The sequence below is a fragment of the Lactuca saligna genome, chromosome 4, assembly GCF_052625555.1.
Source record: "Lactuca saligna cultivar CGN05327 chromosome 4, ASM5262555v1, whole genome shotgun sequence".
In the NCBI taxonomy this organism is placed as follows: domain Eukaryota; kingdom Viridiplantae; phylum Streptophyta; class Magnoliopsida; order Asterales; family Asteraceae; genus Lactuca; species Lactuca saligna.
Window position 1 is genome coordinate 90,780,303 of NC_136420.1, and position 18,970 is coordinate 90,799,272.

General features: G+C 34.6%; 3 protein-coding genes across 3 annotated transcripts; 2 read left to right on the forward strand and 1 right to left on the reverse strand.

Annotated features, from left to right (window-relative positions):
* The first annotated feature begins 6,065 nt into the window (after window positions 1-6,065).
* LOC145042369 (protein THYLAKOID ASSEMBLY 8, chloroplastic-like) lies at window positions 6,066-7,747 on the forward strand. The gene is made up of 3 exons (XM_078990764.1): window positions 6,066-6,377; window positions 6,763-7,127; window positions 7,220-7,747. The coding sequence occupies exons 2-3, from the start codon at window positions 6,765-6,767 to the stop codon at window positions 7,619-7,621; spliced, it is 765 nt and encodes a 254-aa protein (XP_078846890.1). The 5' UTR covers window positions 6,066-6,377; window positions 6,763-6,764; the 3' UTR covers window positions 7,622-7,747.
* A 5,545-nt stretch (window positions 7,748-13,292) lies between these two features.
* LOC145042372 (uncharacterized) lies at window positions 13,293-14,637 on the forward strand. The gene is made up of 2 exons (XM_078990770.1): window positions 13,293-13,745; window positions 14,352-14,637. The coding sequence occupies exons 1-2, from the start codon at window positions 13,566-13,568 to the stop codon at window positions 14,523-14,525; spliced, it is 354 nt and encodes a 117-aa protein (XP_078846896.1). The 5' UTR covers window positions 13,293-13,565; the 3' UTR covers window positions 14,526-14,637.
* A 646-nt stretch (window positions 14,638-15,283) lies between these two features.
* Window positions 15,284-18,970, reverse strand: LOC145042370 (RNA helicase family protein). The gene is made up of 12 exons (XM_078990765.1): window positions 18,724-18,970; window positions 18,591-18,637; window positions 18,156-18,236; window positions 17,827-18,043; window positions 17,324-17,735; window positions 17,030-17,233; window positions 16,770-16,930; window positions 16,493-16,678; window positions 16,143-16,374; window positions 15,863-16,062; window positions 15,635-15,769; window positions 15,284-15,537 (listed from the first exon to the last, which is right to left on the reverse strand). Exons 1-12 carry the CDS (start codon window positions 18,843-18,845, stop codon window positions 15,354-15,356), a joined length of 2,181 nt encoding a protein of 726 aa, XP_078846891.1. The 5' UTR covers window positions 18,846-18,970; the 3' UTR covers window positions 15,284-15,353.

Sequence of the window (18,970 nt, forward strand, 5' to 3'; positions counted from 1 at the left end):
GAGCGTGCATAAAAAGAACGTCCGAATCTGACTTCGTATGAGAAAATTATGTTTTTTCTAAGTTTCGACTTAGCGATATACAACCTGAATACTCAATTTGAGATCAAGCGGTTTTTATCCAAAACAATCTAAACGAGAATCGAAGATCTTGTGGATAGTAGTACAACGGTAAAAAGACAGACGAAACCAGACGTCGGATGAAGAAGTTGTGAATTTATGACGGAGTTTTCTGTCCCGGCCTACTAAAAATAATATAATAAAAATAAAGTCAAAATTAGCCAACGAAGTCTAAATGAAAGTTGTAGATCATAATCTCACCTACGCTTGGATATAAAGAACGTCGAAAACGGAGCTCGTACGCGAAAGTTATGAATTTTTGAAGATCGTGGCACACATACCAAAGCTTATCTGAAGCGTACGCCCAACGTAACCAAGATTACGCCCAGCGTACTGAGTACGCCCAACGTACTTGGAAATTATGCCCAACATAAACCTAGACCCAGAAGCCTATAACTAGAAACCGAGATCAGACATTTTCTTTGCTCATTTTCTTATCTCTCTCTCCCGTTTTGTCTCGATTTTCGTACAAGAAATATCCCGAAGCCCCAGTGTCATTCCCAAGCCCCGAAGCAAGCCCTGAAGCCCCAAAGATCCCGAGAAGTGAAATTTCCAAGCCGAAGCTTTGCCTGCGAGAAGCCCGGTTTTTGTGAAGATCTTCCAGATCTACCCAAGAATACTACTTCTACAAGTCGTAGTGTTGTCTGATCTTACACATAGATATGAAGTATTTTATAAACTACTTCCAGACCATACCCTCTCTAAAAAAATCCTTTGACCAACACCTTAGATCCTTGTCTATGAGATAGTCATTAGCCCTTCTTTCTAAGGACTTAATCTCATTCATTGCTGCTTCAAACATTGGTACAATTGTTGCATTCACAACCCTCCAAAATGGTTTAAAGTATTATTCTCCTGTAAATTTTTTGTAGAAATTAGCTAGAATGTGTCTAGCACATAATCTATGCTCCACATTTCCTTGACAACTTCAAATAATCCCTTATTCAAACAATTAAATGATTAGTTAGTTAAATGATCAAAACAATTAAAGTTAATTGAAAAAAATAGAATGATTACCTTGTGGTCATCTGAGAGGATTGTAATGCCATGACCATTCCCCCCTCCAATATCTTCCATCAGGTTTTCCAAAAACGATTTCCATGTCCTTTTGTTCTCAACATTGACTACTGCCCAAGCTAAGGGATAGATGTTATTATTAGCATCTCTACCCACTGCTGATAGGAGCTACCCTCTACAAACACCCTTAAGAAAGCAACCATCAACCCCAATTACCTTTCTGCATCCATCTAAGCACCCATCCATAACACCTTTAAAGCTAACATAAAACCTATCAAACACCACAATATTATCAGGTTGTGGCTCCAAGAACACCTCAACATGTGAACCTGGATTAGCCCTTCTGATTTCAACTGCATAATCCTATAATTTTGGCATAATGTTCTTTCAAACTTCCCTCAACTTCAGACAATGCTAACTTTTTTGCATTCCTACACTGCCTAACACTCACATTAATGTTGGATCTCTTAGATACTAGGGATTTCATTTTCCTCAAACTCAGTTTAGGACTCTCCAAAACATCATTCATAAATTGTTTCCCTATCCACTCATATGTTACAATTGACCCAAGTTTGAATGCCCTAGAGCACTAATGCTCTGTTATAAGAGACTTAATTTGAAAAGTGTGTTCCACTTTCATCCAGGAAGCATACAATCTAAAAGGGTATGTTGGATTCTTTCCTTTACAACACCTAACTAGCAACCTACTCTTGTCATTCTTTTCATACCACAGATCAATAACCATTTGCTATAGCATAACAACTAAGAGAGTATTTAAGTTCAGTAGTAGTTGAGTATTTCATACCTAATCTAGGCTTTATCTCATTCCATTCCTGAGTATGATCATGTCTTGGGTAGATAGGTTGTATTGCATTATGATCTTCTTCAACCAAGTCATCATTCTATATTGGACAAATTTTTTTGAGGAATTGATCATTGAAGTTTCTTTTGAGAGATATAACTTCATCATCCTCTACATGTTCAGCTTTCAGACCATCTTCTAAAATGGAGTCAACATCATCAATAGAAACCAAATCATCATCTTCAAGGTCTGCTTCTTCTTCCCGAATCCAATCAAACAAAGGTTGCATGGAAAGTCCAAAATCAAAGTTTTTCTGGGTTTTTAGTCCCTAATACACTTGAAAAGTCGATTTTGCCATTTTCATTTCTTTTTTCTATTTTCTTTATTTATTGTGGTATTTAAATAATTAAGAATAAAAAATAAAAAATAAAATCTCACCCAACCCTCTCTCTCTCTCTCTCTCTCTCTCTCTCTCGTCTGCAACCAATACCACTCATATTTATTGCTTTTTTCTTCAACTTTCAAGAACACCGTTGTATCTTCCTCGCTTGCATCATCTCTCGACTTCGGCTCCGGTGATGATTTTCTCAACAAAACCCTGAAATCGAAATGAAATTTAAAGGCAAGATATTGATTTCTCAACAAAACTTTGTCTCCGTCTTCCTCCATCTCGATTTAGGAACATCAATTGCCAAATATACAACACTATCATCTTCTTGAAATCTCCAACCTATTTTTTTAATCGATTTTGATCTGGAAGCCTTGAAATTTTGGAATCGAGTTTTGAACCAATTTCTATTCGTCGGGGCTCTATGGGGGAAGATGAAATCTAGAGTTGAGTTACATAGTAAAATCGGAGGTCCAAGAACACGCAGATCCAAAATCAGAGGTCCAAAAAAAGGGATTTTTAGAAGAAATCAAGGAATCTGTGTGTATATATGTTCTTGTGAGTTTCAGAATTAGACTCCAAGAAATTTGTTGCTGCTGTGTTTCTTATGTTTTCCCCCCTTCTTCTTCCATCTCGATTGTTGTTTCCATACTCAAAGGGAATGAGGCATCGGAGCTGCTATCGCTTACCACCCGTCACCGACCACCACCTTGTTGCTGCCACTGTTGTGAACCATCGCCACCTCCGAATGCTGCTTCCGTCGACCCTCTCTATCCAGCCACCACTCTAATTTGAAGGTGATTGCCTTCCCCCTCTTATTTGCTTCGTCCGATCGAGATAAGAGACTCACTGTGATGAGATTGTTTCCAATCGATGTGGGTGTTTCGCGTTAGAATGTGTATGTCTTTGCGTTTGCGTTTCAATTTCTTTCTATTGCTTGATTTTGGATTTTGTTCATCAATTTGGGGATATCAGAGATGAATTCCATGAGATTCTTGAGAAGACGAAGAGAGAGAGAGAGAGAGAGAGAGAGAGAGAGAGGGTGGGGATACTTTTTTTTTCTTTTTTCTTTATTTTTTAATTAAAACAGTATTAGAATAATTATAAAAAATACAAAAAAGAAAATAAAAAGGTATAATCATCTTTTTAAGTTTTTTTGGACCAAAAACCTAGAAAAACCTTGATTTTGCACCTTCTATGTAAGCTGAAAACTTTTTGGACCTCATCCAAAGGTTTTTGAAAACCACAATGACCAAATTTGCAGTTTTGTCTTTTGTAAATAAAGTAGTGAAATTATATATATATATATATATATATATATATATATATATATATATATATATATATATATATATATATATATATATATATATATATATATATATAGAAAGAGAGAGAGAGAGATGGGGAGAGAGGGAGGGAGAGAGGTTCCATCGATCCTATCGCTAATAAATATAATAAATAATAATGATGATTTTGAACTTTCGGATTTTAAAAAAAAAAATCTTTTAAGTTGTTAGTATAATGGTTTTGATATGTTATAACATTTTTGTTTTTTATATTTAAAATTTATATTATAAATAATTATTTTTTACAAAAAAAAAAAATTTAAAAAAAAAAAGTTTAGTCTAAAAAAAAAAAGAAATTTAGAATAATAAAAAGAAAACACAAAATCAATTTGGGTGGGGGGAGAATGCAACCCCATCTGGTTCATGCCATTTATATTCATAGATACTTTCCTCTAAAAAATCATTCTCATTTTAAAAAGACTATTGATTTATTAAATTTTCAAAAAATCTATTGTATTAAAAGAAAATATAAAAATGCTTTTGAAACTTTTTTTTTTTATTATCTTCGAAAAATAGTTTTTTATAAGCGACGCTCCTAAGTTTTGAAAAGTATCTTATGTTCATCTAAAATAACTACAATACATATATAAACTAATACAATTTTTTTTCTTAAAATTAATTTTACAGCTACCTATTATCACATAAACTATTTTTTTATCACAACATCAACTAATAAATATTTGACAAAACTGCAAAAATGGTCCTTAATGCTATGGATTTTTTTGGGGTTTTAGTCCAAACCCTGCCTTTTTTGGATTCATGATCATTTTGAACGAATTTTGTTGTGTTTTTAGTCCCTCTAAATAGTGAAATGACTGTAATATCATTGGGATATTTATTTTCTATTTTTCTTTCATTTCTTCTTAAATTTAATACTAATTTATTTATTTCAATAATTAAAAAAATAAGAAAAGGCCCACCTTCTCTCTCCTGTGAAAAAGATAGTCAAATTCCTCCACCCACTTCTTATTCCCCAGAATTCTATGCTTTCTCTCATTACTACCGACGTTCCCTTCTCCGACTGATCCATTCTTAGTTTGTTCTTAAACATAAACACACAACCAGTTTTACATAAAACACACGCCATATGAACCAAAATGAAGATGAATACAAGAGATCTGAAAAACATGAACCAAAATGTTCAAGAACTCAAGAACTCGGATTCGAGATGCTTGTTCTTCAAGGATTTTACAAATTTCGACTTCGATCATAAACAAAAAACACATACATACACCAACCCTTTACAGACATCGATCGAGCTTTATCCCCCAACAATCAATTACAGACATCGATCGTCGAAGTTTCACTTGGGTTTGGTTTTCAGACGGTCGTGTTCAACTGTGAGTTTGAGTTTGGTTTTTAGACGAAGAGTATGAAGGGGGGAGAGTCTGAGTCGTGATCTTATTGGTCATCGAAAACTGGGTCTGTTTGTGTTGATGGGTTCATGTCATTGCAGAGGGAGGTGTTAAGGCGTTTCTTGTTTGTGGTGGTGGTTCTGTTTGTGTTGGGGATGGATATCACCACAGGAGATGTGGGGTAATCAAAATTGGGGTTTATCCTCATTGCCTCCCTCATCTTCATCATCTACAACTCTGATTTTCCTCTCCAACCTTTGAATTTTCTCCCCTGTGATTAGCTAGCTTAACCTCTCCAACATCCGATTTCCTCTTCAATCCTTGACGCCTCCATCACCTTCATTATCTTCAACTATGTCACTTCCTGCTTCATCATACTCTAAAAATCACATATGCTCACCAAACTCTTCATCTAAGAACGATGATCTATATAGTAGTGACAAGATCTGGTATAACCTGTGTGTCGAAATTCTTGAAAGAGATAAGAGATGATTGATGTTGTTGAGGCTAGATCTGATCAATTTTTGTGTTTGTTTAGGTAAATATTCTAAAGATGATACTGGAAAACTCTTGAAGGTTTGAACAATTTTAATGATTCTGGAATGGAATATGTATAGTAAAACATTTTGATGAAGATGATGTTGTTACCCGATATATATATATATATATATATATATATATATATATATATATATATATATATATATATATATATATATATATATATATATATATATGAACCCAAATTAATTAACTATTTCCTTTTTTCTTTAAATTAAAATATAAAAAGTATATCAGAAAGGGTATTTTAGTCTTTTCAATTTTTCGAGTGACCAAAATCACAAGTAAATATGATCAAAATTCAAAAGCTAAAAATTACGGGGTTTGGACTAAAACCTTAAAAAAATTCATACTACGATTATTTTTGTAATTTTGTCTAAATATTTCTATTAAAAAAAAAAAAAAAAAAAAAAAAAAAAAACCATTTGTGTCGGATTAAATAAGTAAATCACAAACGCCTTTTAAAACTCCATATTTTGAAAGTAAAATGACCAGAAGGGGCCTTTTTAACCTGTAATCAAATATACTGACATTGTTGCTTCTCCATCGACCATTACCGCCATCGTGCTTCTTCTGTTCCTCACCGTCGATTCCATCACTTTCGTCGATTTGCTTCCACAATCGATTCCTGATTTTGAACTGCAACTATCGATTTTAGGGGTTAAAAAATCAAGATTAGAAGGGAGACGCACAGAAAGTAGGAGAAGGCCTGTTCATCTTCTTGCTTTCTATTCCATCACGCATCCCGAAAGCCAACACTAAATCCGACATCAAACTCACTAGTAACTGTAAGTAATTTCAAATTATTGTTTCTAGTACCTGTTGCTGAACCAATCTGGCATTCTTTTTATAATTTTTTCTTAAATAATGATTGCAAGAAAGGCACACAAGCTGTTTGATAAAATGCCTGAGAGAAGTGTCTCAATTTTGGGTTTCCTGGTGCTCATTCATTGATGATGCTCTATAGTCTCTTCACTATAGTTTAAAGTTCTCTGCAATCTTGAACGAATTGTCGGGAATTGTTAACATTTTGGGCTTGCATATGGATCTGTGCTTTAGCAAGAAGTTTATAATCATGAACATGTGCATGAATATCACAAATTATTAAAATAATTATTGAAGTTGATAAAATTTATGATGTTATTAGTTTAAGTTGCGTGAGTTTGAATGCAGGCATGGCAATCACAAGTGTGAGTTGCAATGTTTCCATACAAACAAGAATGAGTTTTACAGATTACATGGGATTTCCAAACTGCCCGACACTTGATTTCGGGCAGCCGGGCAGAGGAAGTTCATGTAGTCGGATTCCAATGAGAGTAACAATGAGAGACCGAAGCAAGAACAGGAAACCATTGCAAAAAGGTAGGAATCTTAGCATTGAAGCCATTCAAACAATTCAAGCACTCAAAAGAGCTCCAAAATCTGTAGAAAAACAACAACAAGTTATTGATTCCAAGTTTAGTAGATTACTCAAGTTTGATATGATGGCTATCCTCCGTGAACTCCTTCGCCAAGAAAATCCCATTCTTGCCCTTATGGTCAGTTGAATTTATAAATTATAAACTTTCTTTCAATCTCAATTTGTAACCATGTTATGCATAACTAATAATATATACTTTTCTTGTTGTAGGTTTTTGCAGAAATCAAAAAGGAATATTGGTATAAACCACAAGTGTCATTATACGCAGAAATAATCTCGGTTTTGGCAAAGAATAACATGTATGATGACGTGGATATGATTTTTCTTGAATTAAAAACCGAAAAAGGTAGATTAGAGGGTAAAACCGAGGGGTTTAATTTGTTTTTGGAAACTTTGATGAGTTACAACATCACTAGACTTGCCATGGATTGTTTTGAGTTGATGAAAGAGGTTGGTTGTGAGCCTGATAGATCAACGTTTAGGTTATTAGTAAGTTATTTAGAATCAAAAGGAGAAATTAGCCTTTCGGAAAGTATTAGGCAAGAAGCTCGGAAATATTATGGTGATTCTATTGAGTATGTAGATGAGCAAAATGAGATGACAATCAGTTAAGGTGTTTGTTTCTTTTTTACTTAATAGGGAAATACTTAATCTGATAAACTGTATATGAGTGTTTCTTTGTTTATTGTTTTTTTAGTAGAGAAATAACAACTTAATAGAAAGAGTAACTTACATGAATGGTCCTATGGTTTGGGATAATTTATGCGTTTGATCTCTAACTTATTTTTTTAACTCTGAAAGCTTTTGTTTTTGTTACGCATTTGGTCTCTACTATTTGTTTTTGTTATGCACTTGATTCCTACTGTTTGTTTTTGTTACGTGTTTGATCCCTATCTTACCTAAAAGACTATTATTTAAGTAGGAAAAAATGGTGGGGTAGGTAAGGTAAGATGAAGGGGGTGTGTTTATTTAAATAAATTAAAAAATCAATGACAAAATAGTTTTTTTAGGTAAGACATGGACTAAACGCATAACAAAAATAAAAAGTGAAGACCTTCCGAGTTAAAAAATTAAGTTAGGGATCAGATATACAAATTATCCTAAATCATAGGGATCATTCCTGTAATTTACTCTGAAAACGGAAATGCAGAAAAGGGTTTATGTTATCCCTATGTATATAAAGTTTAAAAACTCAACATTAAATGAAACATGTCAAATGGGTCCAATGTTAACAAATCACATTCAAATGATAAAAGCAAGACAAATTTCTTGAAAGAATGGGCCATGTGATTTCTATTTTATGCGGCTAAAATCCGAAGTTTTAAAAAGTTATGGTCATTTTTTTCTTGTTTGTTCTGGACCTTTGAGAATATTTAATTTTTCAGAACCAGCCCTGAAAACCCCCATACATACCTTGTATATGTAACACCGTAAATTTTCAAACAAAAATTTCATTTTAAATTCACATAAGTCTCATTAGCACAATCACAAAAATCTCATTAACATCAAGTTATCAAAACACATGTTTAAAAATTATTTGACACAATCCAGATCCTCCAAAAACATATCTCTAACTTGTGTGTGTGTAGAATCACGTTGGTGTCTTCCTGTGATCTTGAGAGGTACCTGAAACACATAACACAGTAAGCACGAAGCTTAGTGAGTTCCCTAAAATATCATATGCACAAATAATAAGCCTCCCATGGCTACAACTCGGCATGGACCCTCCAGTCTCATGTGTCTCGATAAGAACCCTCCGATCTCACGGTTCGGTATAGACCCTCCAGTCCTGTGTCTCAGTGAAGACCCTTCAGTTTCACAACTCGGGTGGACCCTCCGGTCCTAACTCAGTCAAGCTCAGAATAATACACAACATAAATCACAAAGACATAATGTATAACACATAAGACCCTCCGGACACACAAGGATTACCACTCTAGGTAAAGTATAATGAGAAGACTCACCTCGTAAGAAAATCGGATAACCTCGAACTCAAATCACCGGTCTAGCCTTTACCTAGCACATACGATAATTATCTCTAATTAATAACGGATCTCAAAGAAGCTAGACTAACCCTTCTACAGACTCACGGAAGGATAAAAGACCATTTTACCCTTCCATGGCCTTAATAGTTCACAAATTGACCAAACCCTAAAAGTCAACTAAAAGTCGATGCGCGTACAAGCCCTCTACATTGGGCGTACTCTTTCTGCATACATGGATCGGGGATTCTCGACCCTACGCTGCACATATTGGAATTACGCTCAGCGTACACCCCAGTTTTGCTCTTCCTACTCATTTGGTCTTAATCCGTTAAGACCTTAGCTCAAATCTCAGATCTGGACTCCCTAAAGGCTCATACTCCATAAAGTCTACGACTTTAAGCCTTTGCATGGTTGATAAAGTCACAAACACCAAAACTCTCACTCTCAATTCTCAAAAATGCTCTTATCTCATGCATGGGTTGATTCAAACGTCCAAGTCTCGATTTTTATGACTATACATCACTAAAAACACTCAAAGGAGCTGATAATAAGCTTTGGAGCTCAATATCTCATAAAGCATTCAACTTTGGGACCAAAACCCTAAAATAAACTAAAAAGATGCATAAATCAAAAGGGTGAGAAAGCTTTGAGCTTTATACCTTTAACTGAAGCTCCAACCACAGATAAGCTCAGATCCAAAGCCTCCACTCCCACTCCTTCCTCTTCAAAGCTCATTCTTCACTCCGAAGAAACACAAGAACACTTAATAGCTCACAAATCGACACACAAGCTCAAGGGACAAGAAATGAGGCCATCATGTCCTTTAAATAATGACACACCCTAAATTAGGGTTTTCATTATGGGCCCAGTACGCCCAACATACCCTCTAGTACATCCAACATACTAGGTGGCTTCCGCGTCAAAAAACACGCATGAGTATGCTGACGTACCACGCGTACTCATTTACCACATTTTTCTCATATAAGGGCCAAACTTGACAATCACCAAAAGAACAATGGTTTATAAAGTATACATGGTCTTGGGATGTTAGAGTATATATACAATTATGGAGAGAGAGAGAGAGAGAGAGAGAGAGAGAGAGAGAAAGAGAGAGATGGCTTTTGATCAGAGGTGGTGCAAGGTGGGTGTTGGTGAAGGCGGTGGTGGCCAGAGGTGACTTCTTGATCTGCATGGGCGTAATATGTCCAATGCCAATAACGACGACAACGTAACTAATCTAGTGTTGGTGGTGGGGAGGTATCTCCGATGAAGGAAAAAAGAAAGGTAAGCATATGAGTTTTGAAGAAAAAGAACAAAATAAAGGAGACTTAAGAATGGATTAAAAGTGCACTGACGATACTATTTTTCTATTTTATAATTAATAAATATTTAGAGAACTGTAAAAAAAAAGTTTAATAATGTTTTTAGTTTTGATAGGGATCAAATCAACAACAAAACTATTTTAAATCGACCAAATTTATAACTTTTAAAAAATGTGAACTTTATTCACATAAAAAAATTAAAAATTAAAAAATTAAAAAAAAAAATTGTAATTTTGTGGAACATCAATCATTGTTTTATAAAACAAAACTACCCTAAAAGAAGGATGATTTTTGCAATTTTTTCCAAAATCAATTGTTTTATAAAACAAAATTAAATTATTATATTGATACTATAAGCATTATCAAATTTATTTACTTTCGTTTTTTGCAAAACTCAAATAAAGCCAGAAAAAATGTTCGGTGTGTCGACGGTCGACTCAATCTTGTATAAAAATAAGGATGAGGAAAATCACAATATTTTAAAAACAAGGAAGATGATTTATGCTTGAAAAAAATAAAGAAAAGGGCAAAAGGGAAAAGGGAAAAGGGAAAAGTTGGCAAGGAAATTGAGAGGCTAAGAACTCATTGCGGATGGCCCCAGGATGAAAGTGAAACATGTGCATCTCAATAAAAATTCAGAACACACCCTCGTCGACTAGTTATAACTTATAACGTGTTCATTGCATAATTTTCGTTGGTAAAATCCAATAACAATATTGAAGTACTACGATTAGGGGTGCAAACGAGCCGAGTCGAGCTCGAGTCTGATCATGTTCGACTCGGGCTCGTTTAAGTTATATGAGGCTCGAGCTCAAGCTCGGCTCGATTCGAGCTTTCTTTTACTGAGCTCGGCTCGAGCTCGTAAAGAGTTATACAAGCTCGGCTCGAGCTCGTTTACTAATACCCAAAATTCATAATTCCCCTGATATGTTTTTGTTTTAATATATATAAATAATAATAAATAATATTATATAAAAGCTCGTTTAGGCTCGCGAGCCTAATCGAGCTTTGTGACATAGGCTTGAGCTCGAGCTCGTTTAATAAACAAGCTTAATATTAAGCTCGAGCTCGGCTTGGGCTTGTTTAAAATCGGTTTCGAGTCGAACTTTTAACGATCCGATCTCGAGTAGCTCACGAGTAGCTTGGCTCGTTTGCACCCCTAGACTATGATAATTAAAATTTCGATGAAGAGAATCCTAATATATTAGAATATCAATGTTTTAAAAACCGGTTTTTTAGTTGAACCGGTATAATGATCGGTTCCCGGTTAAACCGGTTCGACCGCCGGGTCAACCGGTTTCAATATTTTTCATGTTTTTTCTTACTTTCTTACACATACATACATATATAAATCATGAATTTGATGTTTACAAGTCAAATATTAAAATACAAATAAAAATAAGTTGTAGGTAAATCAAAATATATTAAAATAACACATAACTATAAGTTTTACTGTTTTACATCAATCTATATACGTCAAAAAGAAAATAAATTATAATACCGAAACAAAATATAATTTTAGATGAATACAAACACATTAAAAAACTTTATAACATTTATCATATGTTTTTATTTAGAGAAACTAAATATATTTGAAAAAAAAAATCTTCAAAGTTTATTATGTAAATGTTTTTTTATATGTTTTTATTCGATTTAACCGGTTTATTTTGACCAGTTCAACTGATTTTTCTAAAAACTAGCCGATTCAATCCGGTTCAGAAATTTACATAAAACTAATGATAGTTGAACCGCTCCCTCTCCCGATTCCCGGTCCAACCGGCCGGTTCAAACCGGGTTTTAAAACATTTTAGAATATTAATAAAACAAATGCACTTTAAGCCGGTGTGCTATTGGATTTAACAAGGAACATAATTTCAAAGCCAAAGCAAAGGTATTCCTTTTTTCTTGAGTTTTTTTTAAGGAAGGAAATAGAAGGAAATGGAAGGAAATAACAAAAAAATGTATGGTCTTAAGTTTTTTTTTTTAAAGTATAGGAAGGAAAGAAAATTGAAGGAAAAGAGTGTTCTTGAGTTTGTTTTTTTTAAGAAGGGAAAGAGAATAAAGAAAAGAAAATGTGTTCTTGATTTTCAAATAAGTGAGAAAAAGAGAGAGAATGGAATGATCGGAAGAGGGTAGGAAAGAAATATTGCATTCATTTCTTTCTACTACCTTTTTTCCTTAAAAGAAAATAAGTGCGTTAGAATAAACATTTGGAGGGTGATGTATAAAGTACAAACTCATGCTATCTTTTCACATTTTTTTACATCTTTTTCATTCCAATATTAACTCTCCAAAATAGGTTCGATGAGGTCAGACAAAAATGTGTTAAGCAATGGGGTGCGAACGCCAACTCTAATACCATGTAAGATATATGAGTCCCCCAAAGTAACTCTCCAAAACAGCCTTTATGGAGAGATATGAGACTTCAATATATATAGAAGCACAATAGACCATGTCACACCAATGTAGGCTACTCTAATACTCCTCTTAGAATGGATGTTCAATGAGGTCAGACAATGATGTGTTAAGCTATGGAGTGCGGGATGCCTTAAGATATATATAGTCTATATTAACTCTTCAAATAAATCTTTATGAAGAGATGCGAAACTTCAACATATATAGAGACGTAAAGAACCCTAACACGTAAATTTTAAGAAAACGTTAATCAATTGATTATCTGATCATCATAAATTTTAAGATACACGTAAATTTTATGTAAGATACACTAACAATTTTATGTATTAAAATCTTAAATTTTAAGAAAACGTTAATCAATTGATTATCTGATCATCATAGCTTTTACACAATAATACATTAAAGAAATATCTTCTAGAATTTTTTTTATATGTATATAATAATTTATTTGATTTTGATTATTTGGTATCACATAATCACTTCACAAATAAGTGAACGAGACCACTTCTTTGGCAACAATTTTTATAGATTAGTGGTTCAGTTATAAATAAAATGAAGTTGGAGGTAGTAACGTGTAAAAGAGGAATTACATTTTCCCTTTGGCTTCCTTGCCAATTCAAGCATTTCTTGGCTCCTCCAAATTACTTGCGGTGTATGCTAAGCTCCTGCCATTGAATCTTCGAATCGTCATCATCACAACCTGCTGATTCTCCACAAACAGTATCAATCCATTCTTCAATCAATCCGTATTGTGTTGTAATACTTGGAATTCAACTTTCGTCACCAGCGGTGTTAACCATCAAGTATTGAGCGAGCGAGAAATCGTCGTTGAAGATGTCGTTGAGGATAAAAACGGTGGTGGACAAATTCGTAGAGGAACTGAAGCAAGCTTTGGATGCAGACATACAAGACAGAATCATGAAGGAGAGAGAGATGCAGAGTTACATTGAGGAGCGTGAGCGGGAGGTCGCCGAACGTGAAGCAGCCTGGAAAGCGGAACTCTCTCGTCGCGAGGTCCGGTTTCCTTCTTTAATTATCGTTCATCATCTTCATTTTGCTTGTTCCAAATTAAGATTAAGATTAATCAAGTAATTGTCTAAACCCTACCCATGGAATAGATTTATTAGTATTGTAACTAAAATTAAACTGTGGTAGAATTAAATGAATGAAACTCGATTTTCTTCATAGATTATTACTGTATCAGATATATGAGGAGGTGATTTAGAAGATGATACAGGGGTAAAGTTTGAGGAACAGAATTTGGGTTAGTTTACTGTTTACTTGAAGATTAATTCCTTTCCTTTGATTTCATTTTGGGCAAAATGCAAGAAATAGTGAAATACTGAAATTCTTATTTAGTTTACTTGAAGATGAATTCCTTTCCTTTAACAAACAGATAGCTGATTTTCACCTATAAATCACACAACATTGTACTCTCACTTTTAATCTTATTAAGGCATTGTACTCTGAAAAACCTACCCAATCATAGCATTGTACTTCCAATTTTTTTCTTATCTAGGAAATTATGATATGCTGTAATAAACAAAATCAATGTAAGTTGGTATTTCTTGAATTAAAGTCTTGATACAAAGCATTATGTTGATGAATTATTGGTTTCAGGCAGAAATTGCTAGACAAGAAGCGAGATTGAAGATGGAAAGAGAGAACCTAGAGAAAGAGAAGAGTGTGTTGATGGGAACAGCATCCAATCAAGATAATCAAGATGGGGCCCTTGAAATTACTGTAAGTGGTGAGAAATACCGATGCCTAAGGTTCTCAAAGGCCAAAAAGTGACATCATTTTTTATATATCTTTTTAGGGTCATTGGTTATGTATATGTAGTACAATTTGATTATTTGACCATACTTGTCGTGTTTTATCAAATCTAATATGCTAACTTGGCTCACTCTAATGTGCAAAAAAAGTTTGGGAACTTTGGAAAATGAACAAGATGTAAGCAAAGTTATCACATAGTTTCCAGAAAAACAATTCTATCGATGTTATTCGTTTTCACTATGTTTTGTATTGATTAAAAGGGTGTTTGGGAATGTTTACTTAGAGGGGTTATTAGCTTATTACTGTTTGATAATGCCAGTAAGCTAATTTTAGTGTTTGGGTTGTATAAATTAGCTTATTGTGGTTTGGCAATATTTTTGCCAAGTTTCAATCTAACTTACTAGTTTAATTGTATGGGTTGCATAAAATAGCTTTATTTTAAAACAACTCATTAACTTATTATGTTTTGGTACCAAACAATTTAATCTAAACATTTCTTGTTAGATTGTGAAAGCAAATCCTTAGGGAAAAATAAGCATAATGTATTTTCGCCGGTTCATTAATTCAACCACTAAACTATTAATTTATTTATTTCAATTGTCGTCTTATAATTTGGTTCCGATTGCTATACATGGCTTTCAACTACAAAACTGACCTATAATAACTTCCCTCCACTTTGTTAAACAATTAATTGCCTTTACTTGTCTTTGTTCATCAAAGGGAAAATGTCATAAAAACCCTCACCAAAAAAATTAATAATAATAACCCGTATCCTATAATGTAACAAACGCAACCTTAGTAACCAGAGTTTAACATTGTCAGAATGTGTATTATTATGGCATGGGTCTAGTCCTTCAAGGCGTAACATTGAGGGGCGAGTTCTGCTAACCACAAATAATCAATTCTAGTAACATTGCGCACATAATTACGCGTAGTTTGAACAAGATTGTAAAATATTATGCACTCTGATTTTGCACGTCGTAGAACAGAAGTCGGGTGAATCTCCGCAATCTGACCATTTGCCAAAACCCTGTATTCCCCATCCATCATTAAATACTTGATTCATTATTCTATTCAAATTAACGTTACAAAAAAAAAAGGTTATATTATTAAATAATAAATAATACCTGTAGGTTCCATCAGGTTGCTTCAGGGCTGCATTCAGGAAATAAGCAGCAGCAAGACATCTACGAAGTGGAACCATGTCATCTCCACATGAACTTATCTTAAGTCCCATCCGTTCTACATTTTCCCGGATTTGACTGCAACAACCCACCAAAACCAAACATATATACACATAAGGGGTATTTTTGGAAGACAAAAAAAAGAAACATATAACAAGAGAATTTAGTTACATGTAAATGTCACGAGCATGCTTTAAGGAACGACTATTAATGAAGTTATCCTTGCACCATTTCCTCAAATTCTTTTCAGCTTTTTCTTTACTATTCTCCATTTTGTTCTTCTCTAAAAACTCGAGAGAAGCACGATAAACATTAAGTAAAGTAATATGGTCTCCCTCGGGGCTCGAGAATGATTTAATAACAGTTCGCGACTGAAAACAAAAATAAAAATCCGTTAGGAAAAGTAGTCAAAGTAATGAAATTTAAAATGGTGTGATGTAGGCAATAATACCTCTTCTAACTTGTCACGAGGAGCATAAAAGATGGATTCAACCGATAGCATTGCAACAACTATTAACATTTCTTCCAAGCAATCAAACTGAGAGGCAAGAATAAGAGCCTTTGAATCATTTGGCTCTAATGGAAGACGTGCCATTTGGTGTCCAATTGGATCTGATAATTTCTTTTCATCTGTTAAAGCCCCTAGCAAGTACAATAACTCCAGTGATCTAATCACAGCCATCCTGCACTCATCAATCAATCAATGATAACTAATAACAATATCTTCACCTAAATCCAGTTATATAACAAGTAAGAAAAAAAAAATACTAATATGTACTTTCACTTGTTCTTAGCATTTACCTATCTGGTTTCTCCATGAAGTCAAACCCAAGTATATCATCAACACCAAGAGCACTAAGCTGCAGAATAACATTAGAAAGGTTGCATCTTTTGATCTCTGGTATTGTGGAATCATCAAGTCCCTCAAATCTGCTCTCTGGATAAAGACGAAAGCATTTCCCAGCTCCTTCACGCCCTGCACGCCCACTGCAACATTAGAAAAAATTTTAATTTCCATCTTTTTTTTTTTTTTTTTATAATATTTGGTCTCTATAGAAGATGAAATCAATGTGCTTACCTTCTTTGAAGAGCTTGAGCTTTCGAAGTTTTAACAACAATCAGAGATTCAATGCCACTATCAGGAGAGTAACTCCTCACTTTCACCAATCCAGGATCAATAACATATTTAATTCCAGGTATTGTCACAGATGTTTCAGCAATGTTAGTTGCCAGTATCACCTACAAGTAACAAACACATCAATTCAACTTCAGGAAAGTAATTAATGGTGTAAAGAAAAAGCAAAACAAAACCACTTCTTAATAAGGACTGTAGTCTACCTTTCTGAATCCAACAGGAGCAGCTGCAAAAACCTTCATTTGCTTCTCTGATGGAAGAGAAGAGAACAATGGCAAGATTAAGACTTTCTGATTGGCTTCAGGTAATTTCTTAAGATTCTCACGCACAAGACCCTCAATAGACTCAATCTCTTCTTGCCCAGACAGAAATACAAGTATATCACCGGGCCCCTCCTCCAAATGTATCTAATAATACAACACAATGAACTTGTCAAAAGCTAACAAAGATTACAAATATCAACTCCTGTTACTAGTTTCAAGAAAAAAGAAAAAAACCTGAAATATTGTAACCAAAGCTGCATCCAAACAATCTGTCTCGGGTTGGGTGGTGTACAGAATATCCACGGGAAACTGCCGCCCCTGAACATGAACAGCTTTTGCACCACCAAAATACTCTGAAAACCCTCGTGCATCCAAACTAGCAGACATGATGATTAACTTTAATGGATTTAACTTTCTTACTAATTGTGGCTTCACAACACTAACACTGCTACCTTCACCTTCACCATTATTTTCTTCCTTCACCAGTGTTCCATTGTTATTAGATTCACTCAAAGTTTTTTGAGATCTCTTCTTTTGTACATCTTTCAGCAACCCTAAAAGCACATCTGTCTGGACTGTTCTCTCGTGAGCTTCATCAACAACTATAACTGAGTATCTTGAGAGATAGGGGTCCAAAAGTGCTTCCCTGTGATTATACATGTAGCCTTTATCAGCTTAATATGGTACTACATTACATTAGCTTTTTAGTTGACAAGAATGCAGGATTATATGCTAACCTCAATAGCAATCCGTCTGTCATGTATTTGATTCTTGTTGAGGCAGAGGTCATGTCTTCAAACCTAATGGAGTACCCAACTTTTTGGCCTAACTCAACACCACATTCTTCAGCTACACGTTTTGCAACAGTTACTGCAGCAACACGTCTTGGTTGAGTGATTCCAATTGTTCCTCCATCGCGACAAAACCCTCCATTGAACAAGTACTGGGGCAACTCTGTCAGAATGAAAATCAAACACTCATATATAGCTTAATGGATTAAGTCATGTTCTTGTTGAGTTCATTAAGTCAACAAGAAACAACACGTAGAATGGAAGAGATTACTCACGTGTGGTCTTCCCGCTTCCGGTTTCACCAACAATTATCAAAATGTCATTTTTCCGGACCTCCTCTACAAGTCTTTTCTCAACTAAACAAATTAATAATTGATCAGTGAGAAAAACATCTAATGTACATAACAATGAGAAGAACAAAAGGTATCATAATAGTAACTGCAAATCTCTAGCATAAGGTCTTAATCATATTGAAGTTAACAAAATTGGTAAGGTTATGTTAGCTCTAACGAGCTTACAGTGAAATTGACTACTTTTCATAAACGTTTACAAGATGAGAAACTAATTCAACTTCAAATAGCAACTGATTGACACAATTACAGCAAATTTGGTTTCAAATAACAAGTAGGAACTTAAACTGTTGTATGGGGCAAAAGAAATTTAAAAGTGCAGCATATCCATATCAAGTGTGCTGTATCGAACAGGTGTACCTGAAGCAATAGGCAAAGATCTTCTCTGTTGCTCAATCTTCTGTCTCCTGAGAGAATATTAATTCAGCATTTCGAATGCGTTAATTAACAAACAGATAATGCGTATTTGGTTGTGTGAGAGTTTGAAATGGACCTGGCAAAAGAGTCGGATTTCTGATCGCCGTTAAGGAGTTTAGGACCGAATTGAGGATGCTTGTTGGTGCCATTGCTGTTGGGATTGAAGTTTCTTCTGTCTCCGGTAGCCATGGAAGGCATCTCCCAGGCGAGAGAGTAAAAGGGGTTTTAGTGGAGACCGGAGGGACTCACCGAAAGAGGGCCGGCCAAAGGGTTAAAATTTGGTTTTATAAACCGGGACACGTCGCAGACCGGGGCCAACAAAC

Excerpts from the sequence above, each read along its gene's own strand:
- LOC145042370 (XM_078990765.1), bottom strand. The coding sequence starts at position 18,845 with ATGCCTTCCATGGCTACCGGAGACAGAAGAAACTTCAATCCCAACAGC. Across the intron at positions 18,237-18,590 it reads ATCTTTGCCTATTGCTTCAG|TTGAGAAAAGACTTGTAGAG; the intron begins GTACACCTGTTC and ends TAATTTGTTTAG. Across the intron at positions 17,736-17,826 it reads ACAGACGGATTGCTATTGAG|GGAAGCACTTTTGGACCCCT; the intron begins GTTAGCATATAA and ends GTATAATCACAG.
- LOC145042369 (XM_078990764.1), top strand. The coding sequence starts at position 6,765 with ATGGCAATCACAAGTGTGAGTTGCAATGTTTCCATACAAACAAGAATG. Across the intron at positions 7,128-7,219 it reads ATCCCATTCTTGCCCTTATG|GTTTTTGCAGAAATCAAAAA; the intron begins GTCAGTTGAATT and ends TTCTTGTTGTAG.
- LOC145042372 (XM_078990770.1), top strand. The coding sequence starts at position 13,566 with ATGTCGTTGAGGATAAAAACGGTGGTGGACAAATTCGTAGAGGAACTG. Across the intron at positions 13,746-14,351 it reads CGGAACTCTCTCGTCGCGAG|GCAGAAATTGCTAGACAAGA; the intron begins GTCCGGTTTCCT and ends TATTGGTTTCAG.